This window comes from Pieris rapae, chromosome 3 (genome assembly GCF_905147795.1).
Source record: "Pieris rapae chromosome 3, ilPieRapa1.1, whole genome shotgun sequence".
Lineage (NCBI taxonomy): Eukaryota > Metazoa > Arthropoda > Insecta > Lepidoptera > Pieridae > Pieris > Pieris rapae.
In genome coordinates this window covers 543,485-562,540 of record NC_059511.1, presented here as the reverse complement: position 1 = coordinate 562,540, position 19,056 = coordinate 543,485, and the positions used below count along the sequence as shown (strand labels likewise).

General features: G+C 32.3%; 1 protein-coding gene across 14 annotated transcripts in view; it reads left to right on the top strand.

The window, feature by feature from the left end:
• LOC111002621 (transient receptor potential cation channel trpm) overlaps positions 1 to 19,056 on the top strand; it is a 133,011-nt gene that overhangs the window by 97,457 nt on the left and 16,498 nt on the right. For 7 of the 14 annotated variants that reach the window (XM_045634461.1, XM_045634463.1, XM_045634467.1 and 4 more), the window contains 10 exons: positions 584 to 773; positions 4,766 to 5,024; positions 6,425 to 6,608; positions 7,608 to 7,797; positions 9,398 to 9,609; positions 10,168 to 10,320; positions 13,512 to 13,712; positions 14,307 to 14,464; positions 15,719 to 15,909; positions 17,265 to 17,410. In XM_045634461.1, coding sequence (XP_045490417.1) covers positions 584 to 773; positions 4,766 to 5,024; positions 6,425 to 6,608; positions 7,608 to 7,797; positions 9,398 to 9,609; positions 10,168 to 10,320; positions 13,512 to 13,712; positions 14,307 to 14,464; positions 15,719 to 15,909; positions 17,265 to 17,410 — 1,884 coding nt within the window. Of the gene's footprint in view, positions 1 to 583; positions 774 to 4,765; positions 5,025 to 6,424; positions 6,609 to 7,607; positions 7,798 to 9,397; positions 9,610 to 10,167; positions 10,321 to 13,511; positions 13,713 to 14,306; positions 14,465 to 15,718; positions 15,910 to 17,264; positions 17,411 to 18,678; positions 18,898 to 19,056 lie in introns of all 14 variants that reach the window. The other 7 variants (XM_045634462.1, XM_045634457.1, XM_045634455.1 and 4 more) reach the window with 5 other exon arrangements.

The following is a 19,056-nucleotide window of genomic DNA, read 5'->3' as shown; positions in this document are numbered from 1 at the left end:
GTGTTTGGCCAGTTTCTGTGACCTTTCTATTATATTTTAATTAATTTATATAAGAACATATCATAAATTACAGTTTCTATTGGTGAAAATCGTAAAAGATTATTATAAAGATGATTATATTAAATAAGGTAACTAGGAAATTGTTTTAATTAATAAATTTGAAACTAACTATTTTTATAACTGAAATGAAAAAATTGTGTCTTTGTAATTTAATTCTGAAGAACGTCGCCTTCATAAATCGAATTAAATACTTCTCTGGTCTGGTGATTGCAGAACTTTAAAGAAATTCTCTATAAAATTCAATGCATCCATAAAAGCATTTAAATAATTTAATTAAATGCTGAATCCTGACTATTCAAGTGTCGTGTTTTAGTTTTATATTTTAATCCGATAATACATCATTGATTTATTTTAAATACGTAAAATTATTTAATTAGCATTTTACGAAAATTATTTTATATCATCTAGAGTTTACCGACCACGATGTTGTATTAGTGGCAAATGAAGAATGAATAAAACATACAGAAAAGAAGAGAAAGTACTACAACAGCTGCATCATCCTGAATAGCTTTATTATTTTCAGATCACGGTCTTCCGTATCCAAGAACGCGCAGAAGGTGGCGAAGTTCAGGAGCTAGATCAGGTGATATTGACGGCTTTGTTCAGAGCCCAACACCTGTCACCAAGTGAGCAGCTGTCTCTTGCTCTTACTTGGAATCGAGTGGACATTGCAAGGTCTGAGATCTTCGTGTACGGACAGGAATGGCCCCGAGGTGGGTTTCTTTATTATTAAACCGTGATTAATCCAGTTGTGATTTTATTTATGTTATATTATCCATAATAAATTTCTAAATTTAGGAGGTGGGGCCGGTCTGCTAATATCAAGGAGAAATGTAAAAAAATAACTTCGGAATATATAAATCAGGCTTTCTACTGTTACAATACTTATTGGTACTAAAGGTTATTTTTTCGTAAATGATGTTACATAATCCCCGTTATTGTAAAAATACCCCAAGATTTATGACACAATTACATTATCTGTAATTTTTTATTATTCTAGTAAATAATATTTTTGTTAACAATGTGTATTTTCAAAATGATCGGCACTTTCTTTTCCGCGTTGACTTTTATCACCACAATATTATATACATATATCGTGGCCTGACATTTGAATTTTACTGTAGGGGTTTTTTACGACACACATTTTGTATTACGACAGTGTGTAGCGTACAATTGTTCTTCCCGCGCGCAATAAAATACTTACTACTGATTATGTTTAATTTCTTACACACTTCGTAACTAGGTGCGGCAACATCGCCCACACCTGAATTAAAAAAAATAAGTAATTGCACATGTCCGCAGCGACGAACAGAGACAAACTGAACTGAACGATTGATTAAATGCAACATTGACTTTGACACATTGACAATTTACAACCTGTACGATGTTCTCTAATTACATAATCTCTGACATATATTAATTTAGTTTATTTAGTACATATTGACACGCTAGTATGCGCCTAGAAATACCTATGATGGATGGAGAAATATTCCCATTACCTACGTATTTCGCTTAATAATGTGTTATAAACAATTGCCCGAATATTGAATTAATCAAAAATATCAAAGGTCTACTAATTACGAGTAAGACTGCATATTATATATTATCAACTTATCATTAGCAATTGGATATTACATTTATTATAAGGCGCTCTAATACTGTACAAAATAGGAGTTCAAGAAAGAAATACACTTGTAGCCAATTACTTTATAGCTCCGGGCATTTGCCAATATTTGGAGTACGTTAATATTTAATATATTAGAGCTGATAATTTTACAAATTATCGCATTAATTAATAGATTTTGCAATATGTACATATTTATTCATGTCATAACAAAAAAATCTCTATAAAAATTATCAAAAAACAAATACATTCGGAGACAGCATTCGGAAGGCGCAACGTCCTGGACAACGGGGTTCTGTGCACCAGATAAAAAGTCTGGTCCCTGTGGCAGTAAAGCATTAATGCTTGCAGTGTTACCTCGCTGTATTGGGATACCTATTCGTTGAGCTAGGAAAGTACCAACTCTGGGGTCACAGTAGGTCCACCAGGCGTCAACTTCAATCTTTAATTAGCGCCTATGCCCTTGAACCCCACAGTCCAAGAGCCTCATTACCCATATTAATTAGATGATTAAAACTTCAAGAATTGCCTAATTAAATTGAATAAGCCATGCCATTTTGAGTAAATGAAAGCTTTTCAAACAGTAGCCACGATCAATTTGAATAAACAAGTACTTGAAACGGTGCTTTGTAAAATCCTTTGTATATTATTCTGTTTTCAATATTCTATGACTGAAATAACCTTCAAAGGGTATATTTTTATGGTTCAACGACCGCTTTCAGGTACTTATTTTTAATAAAACTTCGCAAGAGATTTATTCGGTCAAAATAATCGAATACATTCGAAACATCAATTTAAAATTTCGTTTTTGAAATTCGAATTTAAAATACCTACGATATTTTTCGAAGTAAATTATTATTTTTATTTTAAAAAGTACTGTTTACTTTGATACCATTCTACGTTATGTCTGCAAAATGCCATTATTTTAAATTGGTTTCACGCGAGGTAGGTTCCGAGGAGTTGTTCGGACTAATACCTGCAGCTGAGTTTCACCATCGGATATCGAGACAAAATACGAAATTCCACCCGTTTCACCTCAACCTCCGCCGTTCCACAACTTAGTGGTTAAGTCATTTATTGCCGCGCACCACCACTGCCGTCCACTAAACTATTTCTCAACCAATTCGACTGATCGTTTCCCGGGTCATCGGGCTGCTTTAAATAATAGAAGATTAAATAAAACACTTTTTTTACGGATTATAGTTATGTATTATTGTATTTAAACTTATAATTATTTGGACATAATTTTAAATTTAAACCGACGTTTAAAGCAGTTCCTAAGACCAATCAAAAGTAACACCCCATTGCGAGGATACTCATTATGATGCTTTTAAAAGATTTGGATTATACAGGATCAAGCCTCCAAATTAAATAATAAAATTATAACTTATAAGTATTGAGTATTTTATACTTTTCTATATAGCCTTAAATAGGTAAATTATCAAATTACGTAAGCTACATAAACGCTTACTTGGTTGACTCTGCTAAGGTTTTATATACTTGCAACTAAAGAATATTGTTTTGTTTTACTTTTTCCATTGCTTTTTAATGTACCAGGATATTAATCATAAAATTTTATTCTACTTGATTCTTTTGGTTGAACTAGTGCAATATGTAATCTATACTAATATTATAACGAATACATATTTTTATTTTTGTATAATATATGTATGCTATATTTATTGTTTTAATAAAAAAATCCTGTTTATTGATAGTTATTAGATTGCATTAATTTACGAGCTACGATTGCGTAGGCCTTTGGCCTTCATAGAAACTACGAAACGATATATTATGTTATGAAAGAATAAAGTATTCTTGCCAAATAAGAGGAATTTCAAAATATTAATTTCTTCTAAAAGCGTTTTCAGGTGTCACAAGATCATTATCAGTCTGGTTGAACTATTTATCAACTTGCAAGACAAGTCTCCAGACTCATATTGAGTTATAATGAAGGGCAATAAACCTCAGGTGGTGTGAATGGAGACAAAGGGTGTAAAATATAAAAACTTATTAGAATATTAACGAATTGCTTTTGTCTGGGTGCTGTGAAAGGTAGCAGGACTTAATGAATATTGCAATTTCTAATTTATAAGGGTGTTTGACTTCTTGCTTTTATTATTTAAATTACTATTTACGAAGCAATGTAAAATAACTTTTATGCATATTAGTTTATATATGTTTTATTCCATTCTTTATCTATATCTATGTGATTTATTATTTTATTTAAATTTTCCACAGTGTTTGAATGGAAGTAATCGCTCTAAAGCGATAAAGCCGTCAATTACCCTCCATTCTATTTAATTATTAATTTGTACTGATCTTGAAACGAAATGTAAATAAATATATCTATATGTTAGAAATATAACGTTGAGTTCTTATTTTCCTAATTGCGCACTTAACTCGTAATTTACTTGTCCGTAAATTTTTGCTTTAATTAACAAAATTTTAGTAAATAAGGTTAAACAATGGTTACGGAGTAATTGGTCTACGGCTGAAATGTTCACGCACTTAATGTTTAGGTCCGTAGAATCATATTCTATTATCTTAGCGTAAATTAATCTGTCCTGCTATTTTTGTTCTAGAAATTTCTTAAAATGTGACAAGCGAGGTCAGGCCAGACGTGTAAAACAGTATATTGTTCAGGCTTTGTCTGTATTTTCATAAAAATACAAATTATTTTATTACATATAGGTCATAAATAACGTACGATTTGTAGGGCACGACGTTATCGGGTTTTTTTTCGTAACTGCGCGTTTTTTAAGGCAGTTTTGCCTTCCTTTCTTCTTTTTTTCTTTTTTGGATCCTTCAAGAGCGTACCAATTCTTAAACGGCTGGCAACGCACTCGCCAACTGTCTGGCATTGAGAGTGTCCATGGGCACTAATCAGTTAACACTAATTAGTTATCACTTAACATCAGGTGATCCTTCTACCCGTTTGCCCCCTGGTCTATAAAAAAAAAGTGGCAGGCAGCGGGAATGACTCTCTTGTCGTATCACGTAAAATGCTGGGCTATTTTGAATTCTCATGTAAACTTAATTTTGTTCCAAGAAACATTATTTTAAATGGTCATGTCATTTTAGGTGCACTCGATGAAGCCATGATGCAGGCTCTTGAACACGATAGGTTAGATTTCGTGAAGTTGCTTCTGGAGAATGGAGTGTCGATGAGGAAATTCCTGACCATTCCACGTTTAGAAGAGCTTTATAACACTAAAAGTGGGCCGAGTAATACTCTGCAGTATATTCTGAGGGATGTGAGGCCCCATTTGCCCAGAGGATATGTGTATACTCTTCATGATATTGGGCTGGTCATCAACAAACTCATGGGAGGAGCTTACAGGTGAGATATTGTTTAATTAGCGTTACCGGTTTGCACAAATATGTAATCTTGTATAATTTAGATGATTATTATTTATTCAAAGAATACAATTCGATTAGCAAAGCGCCACTCACGCGATCAATACAGATAATCAACAAAATTTCTATTGAGGTAGACCTATTTGTATGTACACTAGCAGAGTTCACAAGAGTTGCTTGCTATATTGTTAGTTATAAGATTTAGGCATGTAAGTTTATTTTTTTAATGTTTTTATGTAGGATAATTGGTGTGGGTATTATTTTGGCGTTCTATCGAATTAGTAGTAACTGTTAAGGTAGAATAATGTAGTGGAAATAAATAAATAAATGTATCTGACAGTGGAACACACATCGGTTACAATTTTTCCACTCACCATTATTATATTTATAAGAATAATACTTAAAATTAATAACTAATTTCTTTAAAAAAATCTAACAAGGCAATGTTAATTACAACAATCAAAATATTTTTTATCAATGCGTAGATAAAAATTACAAAAACGCGCCAAGCTTTCATCGCTATACGAAACGCTAACTTTTATTGTTCTCGAGAGCTGGCAAAGCTATTTTCTTATGTTTCATTAAAAAAAATATGAAATAAAACAAATATACATAATTTATACTATAAATAATAAAATATACTATAAATAGCAAATTATTTATCAAAAAAATATGTGCTGAACCGAGTAGAAAATAGAAACATATCTTTCGTAGAAACAGCAATTTATTATTAATAGCCGTTCGGCCAGGTAAAAGTCTGTTAAACCTTACCTTGTCATGTACATGTACCGTATATTTTGTCCATCGATAATTCCACAACATTGTGAAGCAAAAAAAGCACTACTAATTATTAAATAAATGGATTGACTACTTGGGACTACTTGGCCGGCTATTTTTACGTTAAGACACCAAGTGAACATTTTGACTTCGACTGAAGTAAAATTCAAATTTGTCAGCCAACAGTATTTGTTATACTTTTATAACAATAAGAGATTTCCTATCCGAAACAGAGATCGATTTTCATTGAAATCTGTTGTAGTCAGCAAGTCAGCATTACAGTAAATTGAATGGGTTCAATGTTATTTTTTGTGATGGAATTTTCATGAGCCCCTGGCGTTGATAGATAGCTTCCCTTTCCGAATGCCATGTTGATAAAAGCCATATATTTTTTTAATACAATTGTCATTTTTATATATTGGTTTACCTCTGTTCAATTGTAGATCCAACTTTATTTAATTACTAATATAAATTTTAAGACTCACATTGCTAGAAGGCTAGCTAGTGTGTTGCCGGCCTTTTATTAATGAAGCTGGTATTATGTTATGTCGAGATATCTTACCCAAATTGTGGATTCTTAAAAAATACATTTTTTTGTCTGTTTAGGTGCTACTACACACGGCGCAAGTTTCGTCCCATTTACGCGAAGGTGATGAACAAGAGTGTGAATGTTCACCGGAATAGTGCTTCCTTCACCCGTCACAATGCTGGTGGGCTTTCGCTCATCACCGGCTTCATGCCTGTCACCACAGAGATGGCGCTATTCGATTATCCATTTAATGAACTTTTGGTAAGAGATGATAAAAGAATTAAAGAAAATATTGCCTTAAAATCAAATTATTGGTTACTTTTATTTTAAACATTGCAGTACCTTTACTTCAATAAAATCATTCGTTCATTAATACATAGCAGGTACAATAAATTTATTCACACCAAGTTCCTTTACTGTAAAATATTCTAGGTTAAAAGCACCTTTCACGTGAATTTCAACATTTAATAGAATGAATAGAGTTATAGTATGGCTCGTACATCAAAGGGAGCGATTGCCAGCTCCAAATGAAATAAAAGTTGGATTGATGTGTCGCTATATCACGAATCCAAACTATAAATCTTTAAGCTAGTTTTCGGGTAGATTTTTTTAGTAGATCATCATAAAATGTGTGTATCATAAAATTGGATGATCGCTTTTGATTAGTGAAGGGTTATGAAAGTTTGTTATTATCAACAAAGCGAGTATCGAATCCTTCACGATTTAGGTTGGGTCTAAATTTAAGTAAAAATGTGCGTACAAAGTATACATGTCAGAAGTGATGCTCCTTTCTAAATTAATTATTAATAAATAAAAAGTCCCAATAGATCGTTATGTACCAGTATATGATCACACGATGTATTCGTATATCAATATTCAAAGTGTTTATTGCACATGACGTTAAGCAACAGAATTGCCATCTAAAATTCTTATATGTAGCTACTAAACGAATACATCAACCAATAGCGTGTATTTTTTCTCGATCTCCCTTTCTCACTCTCTCAATCGTTCTCTCTCTTCTTTTCACGTACCAAACTTTATATATTTATTTTAATTTTCTTTCTTTTTAATCAATTTTTTATTACTTATAAGCATTTATATTTTAATAACCTCTTTGACAATAATTCGACGCTGTGATTTACGATTATCTAGTATCGTCAGGTATTTAAAAAGAATGCAAGATTTTCTGATCACAACAGGTTCTTATATGATATTTGTTAATACAATTATCTGTTTAACAAAATGATAATATTTCTTTAGATGTGGGCAGTATTGACAAAGCGGCACCAGATGGCGTTGCTAATGTGGACGCACGGGGAGGAAGCTCTTGCCAAGTCTCTGGTAGCATGTAAGCTTTACAAGGCCATGGCTCATGAGGCTGCTGAAGACGATATGGAGACGGAAGTGTATGAGGAGCTACGCCATTATGGCAAGGAGTTTGAGACCAAAGGTTTGTAGATATTGTAAGAAAATTCCTAAAAGATGATTGTTCCTGTTTCTGCCTTATGTTTGGTCTAATACATGCAGCTGAGTTTAACTATCGAACGTCAATGCAATAAAAAAACTACCATCCAAATCAACTTGACGTCCGTCGTTCTTGAAAACTGAGTTTTTTTAGGCAGTTTAGGCACCACTACTGCTGTGTGGAACCAGCTACCCACTGAAGTATTTCCGAATCAATTTGATTAGGGTCCTTCTAGAAAAAAGCGTACCAATTCCTGAAAGGCTGTCACCACACTTGCGAGCCTTCTGGCAATGTGAGTGTCCATGCGCAGTGTCATTTAACATCAGGTGAACCTACTGCCGGTTTGCCGCCTACAACATAAAATATTGTAAAATCAAAACTAAAGTTGTCATTACATGACTGTACGTAGTCTTTATCTTTCATATACAAATATCTACTTGTAAATGAGATAGACTAAAGATCAGAGGATGAGATGAGAAAACTTTTAATTACTTATTTCTGTATGACTTCATTTATTGATTGACATTTGAAAATTACTTCTTACGCATGACATTATAGTTGTTTATTTAATCGTTTGAAACATGTCGTGATTATTAAAGCATAAAAAAATTGGTCTGACCAAAGGCCACTCTTTCATAACGCCCGAACCCAATAATTAATCCACAATCTCAGATTGAAAACAATCTGTATATGTACAAAGTATATGTATGAAACAAGGTCCCGCACCACAAGAGTCTGGGATATTGGGAAATTTATTATGCTTATTATGATATCGATTTCTAACATCTTTCCTGATATGAGAAAGTGTTATCTTACGTGTTCCATTTTCGTCCCCAGTATTTCCGCCGTCTCCTTTGCTAAGTCGGTTCATTTGTAGTCGCGAAAGTAAAATAGTTTCTTGCATTAAAATGTCGTTCATATTTAATACGTCGCATGCAAAAATAAAACAACAATAAAATTTAATTGAGAACGTTGAGTCAAAATATCGGTTGCACAACAGTAATTGTGGTCCTAACGAGCAACTCTGCAATTGACCTCGAAACGTGCTCACTAGCGCCACCAATGGCAACTACCGTAAGCTTTATATGTTACCAAAATGTTCTATGAAATTAATTTTCATATGAACTCGGTGTTAATTAAATTTCGTGCGCGTTTAATTACAAAGATGTTTTTGAACTTTAACATAATTATTCTTGATGCTTATAATTATATAAATGTATGCGTTAGATATTACGTTATTCCATCCATAATTTGGTAAAAAATATAAATCCTATTTGATTTTTTTAATGGCGGCCATCTTGTTTTGCGCAAGGTTTGTTGGTTTGGGATTATTACATATAATATGTAATAATGCTTGCACAGGGGTTTTGTTTTAGTTCAAGCAGTTCTACTAGTCACAGATTATTATTATTGATTTTAATAAAATTTACTGTAATTGGTTGTTATATGCTAGTTATAAGTTTCATGTGGTTTCTAGTATATTAGTGGTAAAAATAATTTGTACCTTCTACGAAAATAATTTCCAAGGTGAGATGGTGCTGTGCCAGACTGCACTCTTTACTATATACGAAATTGTTTTTTACAGCACTGGAATTGTTAGATTACTGTTATCGTCAAGACGATGACCAAGCCCAGCAACTCCTTACATGTGAACTCCAGAATTGGTCAGGCCAGACCTGTTTAAGTCTAGCTGTAGCCGCTAATCACAGAGCTCTCCTGGCTCATCCCTGTTCCCAAATAATTCTAGCTGATCTATGGATGGGGGGCCTTCGTACCCGCAAGAACACCAACTTAAAGGTAACTTTAATACATTTTTAATCTCTTTATATTTCCTATTAACGCACAACTTGGCACGTCGTAGTTGTAACATAGGTTATAACGCCGCCGTAACGATATAGATGTCTGTGTGTCATATAGTTTTACAACGGAGTTTGACAGATAATCAAATATGACATTTCATTAAGTGTCACCTCGTTGTAGGACTGTACGGTTTGCATGCAGACGCTGATCACGGTTTTAATTTTGAAACCTTTGTGTTTAAAAAACGATTTTGTCGATGAACTACTCCTTGTTTATTTAAATTTTGATGACTTCATAATTGAATGAATCGAAGCTTTAATTAACAATATACTGTATAACGTCATAGCCTGTATGTAAATTTGATAATACAACCCGTAAAATTATTAGAAAGCTATTCAGAATATCATTAAAATACGATATTAGTTCTCAAAGATAGGTTTAAAATTCAATAGGCCTTTTTAAACACAAAAGTTTTCGGCGTCCCTAGTTTACGTAGCATGTAAAGCTTAAGTGATAGTAGCAGCGTTTAGTTTGCCACATCGGCTTTGTAAAAAGGTAATACTGAGCCTGCTGTGTCCACTCTACATACTCCAACTGGAGTTCAAGTCGAAGGAGGAGCTGCAGCTGATGCCGCAGACTGAGGAGGAGCATTTGGAAAACGAGAGTCTAGAGGATGATAGGAGCACAAGGGACCCGAATGACGCTGAGGTAATTACTGTTCTGTTGCTTACCATTCTGCTTTTGTCGCTGCCTTCCCAATGGATTTGTGATTGTTTATATATGAGTGTAGAGTTTGCAATATCATGGTTCTAGATTCGTGGCGACGTATTAAAAGAAAATGTGATATATTACATTCAGAAATAAAAAACTGTTGCTATTTTATATGATATTTCCGATTGTTAACATATTAAAATAAATAGACCTTTTTCATAGTTAATCTACAATCATAAATCCAAACCCATGTTTCGTATTTAAGGAATTGGTGGATATGTTTATATAATTCGAAGTAGCTAATATATATGTCAAATTTTCATATTAGAGTAATAAAAAAGTCTTATTACTCAGAAGCACACCGTTAGCACAATTGTTCAATGCTTTCCACTGTGTAATAAGACTGATTTATTTTTGTCAATATGAATATTAAATTTGTTTAACATTTAGTAAAAACGTTAATTTAAAACATTTTAATTTGATATGACGTTGAAATGTGATTTAAACACTGATCTGAGGAATTTATGAATAGTTTAACATAAAATCAGATAGACGTTATTAAAATCTGAGTTCATTGCCCGGACTATACTGTGTAGGTCGGGATAAAACGACGAACGCTATCAATAAAGAAGATAATACCTCCGGGACAGTTGGGTAAAGCGGAGAAGACACAGGTGTTTGATATTGACTTTTCGTACAGACACACACATTCTGTAGGAATATCTACGCTTTTTAGTACACAATATCCTATATACTACATAAGTTTTTCTTATTTATTTACGTTTAAAAGTTAAGCTTTTTTCGTTACACTGTGTACTACAAAACTTAATATGAAGACTCGGCTCAATTTATATAATAGCAATGGAAAAAGTAACGTTTTTTGTTTGAAAAAATAGGTAATGCTTGAACAAGAATAATTACTTAGAATAGGTTTGTTAACAAAGACACGTCAAACTGTCAAAAACTGATATTTCAAATTGACGTGTGAGGGCGTAAAGTTCGTGTTTATATACCACCGTATAATTAGGTAAACGATCAAAAATATTCTAATTACCTAAACAAAATAAACAAGATATATAAAGAGCCAATAACTTAGTTTCTTTATTATTCCAAATTACATTATAACATCTGTCTTAATAAATGTACAAACAAATGTGTAAACGTGTGTGTTACATTTGTTTAACTTGTTTACACATACATATAAGTAATAAGAAATAAATATAGCCCTTATGATTCAAGAAGACCATATCTTTCTTCAGTTAAGATAATTATAAACTCAAACCTTTCAACTTCTTAGAAACCTTTTAATAACATATTTATATAACACAAAGCACTCGATATTCAAGCACTCTTTGTCTCTGTGATGTAAGCTATTTGAACTTTACGGCTATTTTATAAGCTTCCTGCTTCCACGAGTTTTACGTGTATATTGGATCTTATTTACACTTTTATTTCAAGTTTATATATATACAAGGAAAATTGAACTATAAAACGCGAGCTTCATAAGGTCCCGGGATAATTCTTGAATAAAAAATGCCCTTTTGAATAATATACTATATAAGGGGAGCACACAATTGTTGCTTTTATTTATAACAGAACCCAACTCCGTATAAACTATTTAAGAAGCACCTTTAATTAAATGTTTCATTGAGTTATCGAAAAGTGACGTCAAATGGAACGTCAAATTTCAGTTGCGACAGAACTAATGACGTAACTTATGTTGTTAACTTACGCACACACGTAGAATAAATACTATTTCAGCTAAAAACTTTTTGGGTTTAAATAAATACACACATCCATGGATTTACTTCATTGTTAACTCATGTCTACGAGAGTTGGTCAGACCAGTTTAACAAGTGAATTACGTAGCGCTGCGTAGCAATCAAATAGGGCAGTCAAAACATTACTTCGGAGCTTCGACTACTACGTTTGTCTCTGATTATTTATCACCTAGTTTATTCTTGAGAAAAAAGAAGAAAAATCAATGCTTGTTCCGTGGAAATTTATTTATTTAATTATATGACAAAACACTAAGACAATACAGAAAGCCAAAACAGATTATATAAATAAACAATATATGAAATAGAAAACAAGCAAGTACATATAAAAACCTAAAGTAAACTGAAATTTAAAATTTGTTAAGAAGCAACTGTTGTTTAGAAACAACAAATAATACTTAGAATTTAAAATTACTATTTAAACAAAATCAGAGTCTTCACGCTTCTTGGTATCTTTTTTGAAATTGCTCACAATTAAATATGTAAAATAATTTAATAACCAAAAGCCAGTAAATGTAAGCATAAATCTTCCGAAACCTCAGTGTTTTACAGCGCCATTAAAATGAGGTAGAATTAATTAAATAAAGTTTTACATTGTTGAATTTGCTCAGGCCTTAAACAAACGGGAATATTATAATAATTTGTCACAATTTACTTGCCTTAACAGAGTAATTTTACTACACATTATATTATCTATACTAAAACAGAGACACATTAAAGTCATATTTGACCATATTGATAATATTCAATGATATCAAAAAAGAAATACATCGAATGCTGCTTTTTTTACATAGATAATAGGAACATAGGAACGGAAGAGAAGAACTGGCAATAAACTCTCCGCCACACTTTTTAATCACACTCCCTAATATGCTAAGTTTTTCTATAGATAATTTAAATAAACAATATATATTCTTATCTTTCGTACGAAAATTAACTTAACTCCTAAAATTCAACAAGAAATCTAATAAATTAGTTAAACTTCACCGTAAGTTCAAAACGGTTGTGCATTCAGTATTTAAACCACCAATTACCCAAGTTCCAAAGACGTTAGTTCCATTCACTTTATCTTTTAACTTCATTTTGCTTCTTATCACTTCAAACATTCTGCCTTGTATATTCTAACATTAATATAATTGTTAAATTGCTTTTGTCAAATCGTTTAAACTACAGCTGTGTTTTGACATATGAATATATGCGCGCTATTAAGAGATGAAAACAGATGACCGAAGACCGCTCAATACTCAGTTCTTTTTTGTCAGTGTCATCTGTCAAAACAGTGTGCTGTATTGCATGTTCCGTTTTTTAATCAGCTTTCACTGTGCTCTATCTATTTAAATTTCGAAGCTAATTTTATTTTGACTCTCTGGATGTCTTGGTAACGTTTATACGTATTTCTCTAAACTCAAGCAGGCGTTGATTGGCTCAGGGGCCGAATGCGAGACCCGTGTAGATCAGAATGGGAAAGTTGGTAAAATAGGCTGGGAACTGTCATACAGAGAGCTTCCTGAATATCACGCGCCTGAAGACAAAAGAATGAGACCTCTGCGACTTAGGAAGAAAATCTATGAGTTTTTTACGGCGCCGATTACAAAGTTCTGGGCGGATTCGGTAAGCGTTATTTTTAATAATATATCTCATACTAGATTATCTTCTGTATCAAGTTACGAGGCTGGTAATAATACGGATGAATCTCTAAATTGTGATTTGTTCTTTGCATTCAGATCTTTAAAGAAAGGTGAAGTATCATCGATTTCTGACAACTCGTACCTTGCAAAGTGTAAACAAGCATTTACAACGTAACTAAATATAATAAGTTATATTTTTTGTATAATTATTTAATCATTGATGGTATTTGTTTTCAGTTACTCTGTTTAAATGAATATTTAATTAACAATATCTAACCGGAAATGAAAATATAAATGGCATTAACTTCCGATCTTAGCCAAGCATTTATTTTTAATAAACCTTTCAGATGATTAATACTTCATTACGTTCTTTAAGAGTTTGAAATTAATTACAATACCGTGTTTCCGAACATTGTATTGAATGTTTGATTAGAAAAGTTTTGTTAGAAATTTAATTTCTTTTGAAAAATATCACAGTATATGAATTTATTTTCCAAGTACATACACTATTATTATAATTTGTATAAAATATTAATTTTTCAGTTAAGATTCTTTTATAAATAGCTATTTTTTTCAGATCGCATACATATTGTTCCTACTGATGTTTACATATACAGTATTAGTCAAGATGAGTCACACGCCATCTTGGCCTGAAATTTATTCTATTTGTTATATTATAACGTTCTTATGTGAGAAAATTAGGGAAATTATTACGTCCGAACCTGTTGCTATTAGGTAAGAAAACACTATTTTAAATGGCTATATTTGTTATTAAGGTTTACACAAAGGCATTCTACTAGATTAATTGTATCATAACACTTTTACGCTATGCGATTGCAATTTTTTTAGGTAATATTTCATTTTCAAGTAATATAATTATCATTTATTCCATAGATCTAGCGTAAATATTCATTAGCCGAGTCTTAAACTTGAACACAATTTTAAATAAACACAATACCTATGGCTATATGAGATACTTCTACGGCGTAGGACCCTGCTACGGTTTCCCTGCTACAATGAAACTAAAAATTGCTTGATTGTAAAAATTAATCTTGTATAACCAGTTCGAATCAAATCTTAGTTTTTTTTTTTAAGACTAGGGGGCAATCGGGCAGGAGGCTCATCTGATGTTAAGTGATACTGCCGCCCATGGACACTCAATGCCAGAGAGCTCGCGATGATAACTAGTCAAACGGGAATGTAGCCATAGATAAGTTCAAAGGTTGTAATTGGCACTTGTGAGCATTCCAGCAAGATGAGTGTCTATTGCGGTATCATAAAGAACTAGTTCTTCGTGATATAATGAATAATAATTTCATTTCTATGTAGATCGATATCAATAAAAATAAAAAATAACTACCATCTTATTCAATAAACTTGTAGTTTAATTGGCCTCTTAAGTAGTCTTTCATGTCTTTATTCAACATTGTGTCTGCTCTGATGAGAAGCGACAGTATTAGAATCAGTACTTTATATAAAACGTTGCTATTTAATTATTTATTTTTATTAATGGGGGGATTCGTTTTACAAAATTAAATTACACTTTTTTACGGATTATTGTTATGTCACCGTAACCACGCACGCTGTAAAGCATGCGAAACGTCGGTTAAATTTAAAATTATGTTCAAATAATTATAAGTTTAAATACAATAATACATAATAAAAGACAATACTAAATTAAATTACGTAAATTTTTATATACGATTAGTACCTACTACCAGCTTACTTGCAGAATGAGTAAAATGTGACAGTGGATTTGATACTACAATTTTATTGATAGATTTCATTATTTAAATATTTTCGTGCTACACACTGTATATCGAATGTTATTAATAAAGGGTTCCATGTTTCATAGCTTATTACTCATTTAATCGACATTTTAACAGACAATATAAAGCTTACAAATTTACATTTTGTAAGCGCGTTTTAAATTACATCTAGCGCCATCTAGTATACTATATATTCAACAGAGGACTTTTACTGTTTTAGACATAAGTTCAGTGTATGGGCTTGGAACATGTGGAATACATATGACGCTGGTTTTATAATATTCTTCCTCGTGGGCCTCACTCTGCGCCTACGACCCAGCTCTATGGACGTTGGCCGAGTCATATATTGTGTAGATATTATTTATTGGTATTTAAGGATATTGAATATTTTGGGTGTTAATAAGTATTTAGGTAAGTGATTTACTACACATTATTTTTAGGTAATTTAAACCGAAATCAACTAGACTTAACACACATTACAAATGTGTGTTAACCACAGTGTACTCCAATATTAAGAAGGACGCCGGGTAGTGATATATATTACAGAGATTTCTGATTGTAAACGTTGTATAAAATTATTTTTTCTAAATCTATGTAGATTCTATATTTATTACTTAGGCCTCAGATTGCTGACTCTGTTTCATGATCAGTTGTCATTAGCAAGTAGGTGAGCCTTCAGTGCCTGACACAAGTCAGTGAATGTTAAATGCGTTCATAGAAAGAAAGTCCATTGGTGCACAGTCAGGGATCGAACCTACGGTCTCAGAGAGAGAGAGAGCCGCTAGGCTAACACTGCTTACCTTGCTCTACATTCAAAATATCAGTAGTAATTGCTACGATCCGATGATTGTTGTTAAAAAAAACTACCAACAACATTCAAGCATCGTAGATTTTACGAATGTTGTGTAAAAATAAGTTGTATATCGTGCGTCTAATTTAAAAGGATTTACTCAATTTCTTTCAAAAACCTTCCAATTTGTTGGTTGCTAAGATGTTATGTCCTTGCTAATGTTTATTTAAACAAAAAATGAACCAAAATGCACAGATTGATTACGGCTTTATAGAGAAATAAACTAAGCTTTTTATCGTTTAAAATGCTTTTAAGACACTGAAACAAGCTTCACTTTAATCCTTTTGCGGTTTTTAAATCACAGAATGGAAAAAGTGCAATCCGATTGTCTGACTATATTGTTTACTCTTGGGAAATTTAAACACTGCATGCAAATTTATTATGAAAAAAATTAAAATCTATTTTTCTTATTGATATCTGCACAGTCATAACTTGATTAATAGATTCAATTACACTGTACTAGAACACCTAGATGTCACTTTGACATCACCGGAACAAATATTAAATAAGCAAATTTTACTCAAATAAAATTCCTACTCTATGATTATTTTTCATTATATTTTGATCATTCCCAGTAGAAGTGGTTATTATTAGGAATCGAACAAGGACTATTATATAATATACTCGTTCTATTTCACTACATATATCCAATTTTCTATACTGAGGTTTTACTGAGGTTCCTTTTCGTGTGAGCCTAAATTTTTTTAAATCTATTTTGACTATGTTTCTTAATAGACAAGTAGAAACATCTTCTTTGCCTGACACACAACGTCGATTTCTTACTTAGTCTAAAACTATTATAATACTAGTCACGTAATGGAATATTAAATATGGCCAAGAAAGGTGCACAGCCCTGGGTCGAACCTACACCAGGGATGAGAGTAAACTAACTTTTTATGTGTATATTTGTTGACAGGTCCTCTAGTCACAATGATGGGAAAAATGGTTAAGAATATGATATACTTCGTGGTGCTATTACTAGTCGTATTGATGTCATTTGGAGTGGCAAGACAAGCTATTTTATATCCAGATAAAGAAGCCAGTTGGTATTTAATCAGAGAAGTAAGTACTTTGTTCAGATATTTTGAATTGCAGCAGAGTGTTGCGCGGACGTTAAAACATGTTATAATATGCTGATAATTAATTTTAAAAAAGGTTTTAAATAGAACTGCATTAATTTCAAATACGAGAAACTTTACTGAAAAACTATTAGATTTTATACACAAATATCTGGTTACTGAAACGCGACGCATTGAATGAATATTTCCATAAAGCTATGACAATTAATTGAAATTCTCAACCGCCTGTGGCAGTTTCATATAGTCATGGATTTTATCGTTGATTATCGCTGTGTATTAAATTTCCCAATGTGTGGATTCTGAGACAGCCAAACAAATACAAAAATATACAAACACATATATACACATACAAACGCACAAAACACATTCAAAATACGCTAGCTGTTTTGCCATGATTCTGAAATTACTGAAAGTAACACAGATACAACGCACGCATATAACCACTCTCAGCTACGCATACTTAACGTCATAAACAACTTGTATTTGGTTAGTTTTAACACTAAATCTACTTTTTCTCAATATTGTGCTTTAAACATGTACATTGTACACGTAACCACAGACTACTAAAAGACTAACTAGCGATAGACGAACTTTGCTAGAACGACTCACGAATTAAGTTTTTATTTATTAATTTAGATTTTTTATCAATATACCATATAAATTAGAATTATAGTATATAGTTCTTTGAAAATTGTTTTATCTAAAAAATATAAAATTATGCAGTTAAGTTATGTGCAGCATTAAATAATCAAAGTTGGAATTATATTTAAACAAGAGATATGAACCACGCGCGCTTTCTTGATTTTCTCCACGACCTATTAGCGGAAATTATTGTGCAATAAAACGTGCTTTGTATGAGTTAAATCTTGTAATTATAACTTAACTTTAACGATCTTTCGCAAAACTCTACTGCATTTTCGTGATAGTTATAATTCCTAAATTGTTCATATTTTATGCAATTCTATTGGTTTGGTTTAAAATAAAACCTACAACTGATCTGGAGTTTACATATTATATGAACAAATATATGTACTTAGTTTTTTATTGCAAATCCCCGGAACGAATTTTTAAATGTCTTTATTGAAATAACAAAAACTGCTGTCTATTTTTACGAAAAATTTCGTAATTCTGTATTTGACAATAAACCTCTTTTGACAACTAGATGGTGACATTTGTTATTCAAATATCGAAATGCAAGTTCTGTGTGACTAACTTAACGGCTTTACAGGACCATATTACTAACAATTGCAGGTATTCTTCCAACCATACTTCATGTTGTACGGAGAAGTGTTCGCCGAACAAATGGCGCCACCTTGCGGCCTGCCAGGCCTAGAGGATTGCCGAGTGGGCCATTGGGTCCCACCTCTAGTCATGAGCATTTACCTCTTGATTGCAAACATTCTCCTTGTCAATCTGCTCATAGCCGTCTTCAATAACATTTTTATTGAAGTCAATGGCGTCTCGCACCAGGTTTTGGTTATGTTATTCTGTAGTCGATGTTGCAAGATTTTAATTACGCGCAGTGTAGTTTAGTATTCGCTGTAGCAACATTGGTTGTACTAGCCACTTGACGTTGTCATATTACCGTAACAAAAGAACGTGTTTTGGCTATTACAATCAATACATCAT